General features: G+C 39.7%; 1 protein-coding gene across 1 annotated transcript; it reads right to left on the bottom strand.

The window, feature by feature from the left end:
• Positions 1-4455: 4455 nt before the first annotated feature.
• On the bottom strand, positions 4456-5363 carry LOC146481968 (uncharacterized). The gene has a single exon (XM_085108041.1). The coding sequence runs from the start codon at positions 5219-5221 to the stop codon at positions 4622-4624; it is 600 nt and encodes a 199-aa protein (XP_084964167.1). The 5' UTR covers positions 5222-5363; the 3' UTR covers positions 4456-4621.
• Positions 5364-6007: the final 644 nt, after the last annotated feature.

The following is a 6007-nucleotide window of genomic DNA, read 5'->3' as shown; positions in this document are numbered from 1 at the left end:
GCTCAATAAAAAATAATTTCATTCCATTTCTATAGACTTGAAAGTAGATCAACTTGCAGTGACACAAGTTACAACAAAGCCATCTCCAGAGCCAGTGGATCCTTGCCCGCATGCTTATAGTACTTTAAAAAAAGGCAATGTTAAAACAGTTTAGGGGCTTCACCGTCATACAAGCATTCGTTTGCAACCCTTTTTACTTGGAAAGGGGACATTCTTTTAATGCTGTGGCCAAAAAGTGAAACATATAAAGCATTAAAAAAAAAACATTTTCAAGAATGGAGTTTCAAAACACAGCTTAAATTGTAAAGTGGAGATTTCAGATTTGAAAAACCTGCATTTATTATTTGGTCATGAAGCCAAAAAACGAGATTTTTTACTCAGAAATTAATTCACAAGAAAAACGAAACACGACGCAACTAACTGTCCGCAAAACCAGACTCGATACAAGGCAAAGTACTCCGACGTGACATACATAAAACAAATAGGCCATTTCCGAGTTGCTGTGAACCTCATTATGAAAGCGAGGCTAAGCACAAAGCTTTTCATATGACTAGTAATAATCAAAGATTAGGGAGTGCGTTCGATGGTCTCGATCCCAGGCTCTCTCTCTTTATGATGTCATCCGCCCCTGCAAAAAAATCTGCGGGGGATGCCAGATGTGCGTCCCAAGATCCATCGACCCATCCACGACAAGTCTCATAAAATCTCGACTCAAATCCGTATTAGAAAGCGTTCTTCCTACGTCGAACGTAAAACTTAGTTTTGTTTGCGTTCATAATGAGGTTCAAAGCAACCCGGAAATGGCCTAATTTTCCCAAAATTCACAACCAAGGTTAACTCGCAAACAACAAAAGGATCAAGAAGTCCAATTGCAAGGCAAAAAATAACCCACAGTGTTGTGACCCAAAAGGAAGCCTATAAGCTTAGTAAAGAATTGCGTAAGAAACTTGTTTATACAGTACTTTGCGGACAATTAGATATTGATAAAGTCGTTTTCTCTTGAAACTTGTGCTGTATTTGTTTTGTCATTAGCTCGCTTACTAAAAATACGTACAAACTTCTGAACTTGTACGACAGTGGGCTTCACGGCATTCAATAAAAACTAGTAATAATCAAAGATTAGGGAATGCGTTTCGGATAATCTCGATCTGCTGTGGACAAAATTGCGCCACTTGTCCTTACATTACTAACGGTCTTAAACATTACACATTTTCTTCCACAGGCGAAACCCGTAACATCACTTCACACATAACCTGTAACACCAAAAATTTAATCTACATGGTACAATGTAACCGCTGCCATTTACAATACATAGGTGAAACTAAGCGACGTCTCAAAGACAGATTCAACGAACATAGACGCCCAGTTGACAAAACTAACATTACATCCAAACCAACCACTGTTTCTGAACATTTTCTTTCTCAACTTAACCACTGCCACACTGACATGCAACTAATACCACTTGAAGTTATCCACTCCTCACGTGATTCAATCAGAAAAGCCAGAGAGTCTTTTCCTATAGATTTAGCGGGGACCTTGGAACCCCACGGTTTGAATAGACGTGATGAATTGTAAAATTTTTTTATTTTATTTTACTTATTTCCTCATCCTTTGGTACCACCTTGTAAACGTCATTTCCGCCGCTCCCATGTATTGCAACATCCTCCATAATATAATATTGTAATTTCATTCATATAATTTAGTAACATCTAAACCTGAAGAAGGCTGGTTTGGCCAGCCGAAATATTGTTTTAAAATATATTACGTTGTGTCAGCTTTGCAGTAGTCTTTGGACTTCTCATCGTCTATTTTTCAAGTTTGGCTGATTAGATCTCCTGTGAGATCCAACGTACAAGCAAGCAGGATCTTCGTTCACGGCTTTTGCAGTTTTTAAAATTTTCTCTCTCATTTGCCTCTTTTGGTGAGGATGTTATCTGCCGGCCCCTGCAAAATCGGCGGGGGATGCCAGATACGCGTCCCAAGATCCATTAATTTGTTGATTGATCGACTGGCTCATACAATCTCGAATCCAATCTGTATTAGGGGTGCATTCTTTCCACGTCTATCGCATTACATGGGTGCTACGCGGCTCAAGTAGTACTTTGAAGTCTGTTGGCCAAACAACGCACGCGCGCACGCGCAGGCATATACATACGAACCGTCCAAAAGTTTGAAAAGTAACGGTCTCCATTAACGTACTTCGCGTTTCATTACCGTGTGGGAAATGCTAAATGAAAAATTAATGAATAATAAGATTCGACGATGAGCTGCTTTCCTCAAAATTCAGAAGCAGAAACTTTCGAAAAAGCCGGTACTGAAAAGACACAAGAAGGGATGAAGAAAGCGGAAGGATTTAAACATGGATGGCTTGCACCTCACATTGAACACGATCTAACCAAATCTTTAAGATCCTCAGAAAAAGTGGAGCTGTGGCTAAAAGCTCATTTTTCACATCCGATAGGACAACAGTCGAGCGGTTATGTACAAGAAAACCAAGGACTGCAGCACGGGGAGAGGACACGCGCTACAGAGAGTGTGCTGACCAGTTTAGCAGCCCTGGTGATCTCATCTGGAATCATGTCGACATTTCAGGATGAAGAGAGCAGTGGACAATGAAGATATGAAGAATCACGGTTTAAGGAACCGAGTGATAAAGCAATACGCATGTTTTCAAACTAGATGCAATAGAAGAAGCATGATTTATATATTAGGTACTTTATTGGCCAAATTTCAGCCTTTAGGTTCCGTAATCAACCGTGCATTTACTGTACATACTAGTATTTACTGTATCCAGAGTGAATTCTCAGTTACTGAACTGGACTTGATAAGGAAGACTCAAAACTTTGCCTTTTACTATTCAGATTTGTGCCATTATTTATCAAATTTAGGGACGGATTGAAATACGGAATAAATCGTCATTAAGTGTAGCAACAATTGGAGGACCGGTCCGGCGTTTTTTCACTTTCCTCCTCTTCTCTCCCTACCCCCCTTCCCCCCACCCTGACTACACCTTTTATAATGCGCCAACTAAGTTTTCTTGAGGAACGAGAAAGCCGACGTAGCAAGAATAACACGAAGTCTGATAAATACAGTATTACATAAAGGACTCCGAGGATGTAGGACTATCGTTCTATCTTAACCGCGGTCAAAAATAAAAATACAAGAGCATTACGGGCTTTTTTACCTGCGGTTATCCCTACATCAGGTTGTCTCGTCACCAGTTTCCTCTCCACAACTTCCCTCCCAACCTCGTTCCCAGGGTCCTCTCACTTCTCGAGAAGACCCTCACACTAAAGGTCATCATTCGGACACTGTTATCTACCTTCCATTATTTTTATTTATTTATTTATTTTTTTGTTTTTTGTTTTTTTCAGTGATATGCTAAATTCTTAGCAACCGCATCTGATTAGCACATTGGGCAAACTCCCGCTCAATATGCGTGACCGTGCAGCATCTCTTGACGTCACAGGCTCACAGCTGTTACGTAGTAAAACAATAGCTCTGATACTGGTGAGGCATCTGCACTGATTCATTACCTCTATCCGTTGTCACACCTCTTAATTGGCATTCAAAATAAAGAAAAACCTTTGTAGGGAAAACCAGTCATACTTTGGCGGTGTTTACCAACTGTTATTGGGACTTTCATACACGCCAGATTGGAACTTTTGACATCGTTTGAAGGCGGTTTTTTTTTCCACGCACTATTAGTAACCAAAATTTGTGACTGTTTACATTTGTGACGCAACAGTCACCTCTGATATTGCGCGGAAAGCGAAATTGTTTTTGATAGTTTGGACTCTTGCTCCGGCAAATGGACGGTGTTTTGCCGAAAAAGTCGGGTCTTTTTTTGTTATCCGAGTCGCCTACGTTTGGCAATTGTCGGAGCGTAACCGGAAGACACTGAGGGGGTTTTAAATTACCTGCCTTAAAATTTTAAATGTTCACAGGCTACTACATAGACAAATCTGCTGGTAACAAGGCAAACTTCCTCCTGTCCATATGGGATTAATGATCGTGGGAGAGATTTATTCCCATTTCCAGCGAGACGGGAGGATCTAAAAGACTCATTAACTGATTAAATTGCTCCCTTAATCACTGCTTTGAACGATTTTAGGAAGGTTGAACACGGAACCCATACTGCGAAACTGCACTCAACAGCCGATATATGTACCATTACCGGAGGGAATTTACTTTGAAATTACACATAGTTCGCGTTCTATTTTCATTGTTTGTAGAGATTTTTTTGTTTTGTTTTGTTTTTCTTTCTGGCTAAAATTAATCTATTTTAAACCGTTGGCTTTCGCTTCTTTTGAAGAAATTAATCTCTTCTCTTAAATATGGAATTTTTATACCTAAAACAATCATGACCATTGCCACAAAGCATAATTGGTCTTCTACTATACTGAATCATGCACATACCACACGATATCTGAAAAAAAATTCGCTAATACAAAGTAAGAAATCCGCAAACATTTTTATTACAAAATTTACAAACACTATTTACAAAAGTACGTAATTAAATAAATCAAGGCGTGAATTTTTGTCTCGATCATACCGTGTGTTATGAGATACCCGTATGTTAATTTTTTATCTTGTTTTTTTCTGTGCCATACTTTGATTTCTACAGTCCAGTGTCCTCAATGGAATCAGACTGTGAACTGTTTGTTTTAACAACAACAATCGACGGCCATCGCATCACTTCTTCATACGCTGGGGGAGGTGTTATGGGTCCATCAATGTCTTCAGTCCAAAACCCGGAATTTGCCAGCGATGAATTACTAACTTCATCAATATTGTTAACAAATGTCTCGACAGGAGGCAAATTCATTGCTGCGTCCTCCCCAAAGACAAGTCTGTGAGGAATAGGATTATTAGCCAGTACAGGAGCAGGCGATTTTTCTAAGTCCGCCGCAGGAATTGCAGACACCACAACTTGGGCAGCCAAACTGCTGTTCGTTCCTTTACAACACAGTGACGAGGCAATTAGTAGAATTCCTACGAGAAACAATACCGTCGCCATGATTCTCATTACTTTAACCATTTCTTGGTCTTCTCGGTTTGGCGAACAGTCTTCACAGTCTCCGAATAAAATATACGTGAGGCTTGCCAGTACAAAACATCCGCCAATGCATACAAACCCAAAAACCATAGCCGTTACATGAAGCCATTTCTTGCATTTGTTTGATCGCAGTGTCCGTAAAACAACGTTGTCCTCCGGCATGATTGAAAATCTAGGGCGTACAGGACTGAAAAGCCAAGCGTTTTGTCTATGTCAAGCTTTCTGGGCGATTTTCTGTTCGTTTAGACGTTACGTGCTTGTAATCACAAAGGCTGATCAGAATAACCGGAAGTCGCTTGATCATCGCTTTTGTTGATTTCATTGACGTAAGCTACGAGAGCGCATCGATGCGTGACTTCACGTACTAATATTGATATTCTGAACACGCAATCTTTTTTCATTGTGGAAAAAAAATGTGTTTTTAATACTCTTTCCTCACCCTACATTTTACCAAAATTATAAAACTGTGATATGATTAAAACACACGTTCTAACGAAATAAAAATGACTGACAGTCGATCCAGTATTATGCAAGACCTTACTAGATCTTTCCACTCGGTGCCAGGATGTTTACGATTTTTTGTTTGCCGATCTTGTGAATTCAACCCTCAAACAAGCAGTAAAACCACTTAAAAATCTCTGATACGTGCAATTTGTGATGATCTATTTCCTGGCAAGCACTTGTTTCCGTCAATTGATTCATCAGAGTAGCCTCATCTGAGCAAATATAAGGGTTTTGACACTGACAAAAGCATTGTTGTTATTACATTACCTGCATCATTTATTCAACAGTAGGGACTAATTGAATCAGCACTAGGCACAAATTCAAGCTTTGTCAACATTTCCTTTGTTTGCCACAGGATGGATGCGCGATGCCTCAGGACTAAAATATATAAAAGAGCCGTTGAAAAAAAAAATCCCACGAAGGAAGTAAAAGTTCTTGATCTTT

This window comes from Pavona decussata, unplaced genomic scaffold, assembly GCF_977016875.1.
Source record: "Pavona decussata unplaced genomic scaffold, jaPavDecu1.1 SCAFFOLD_48, whole genome shotgun sequence".
NCBI classification, from domain to species: domain Eukaryota; kingdom Metazoa; phylum Cnidaria; class Anthozoa; order Scleractinia; family Agariciidae; genus Pavona; species Pavona decussata.
Note: the sequence above shows the minus strand (reverse complement) of the source record. Positions and strands in the feature narration are given on the sequence as shown.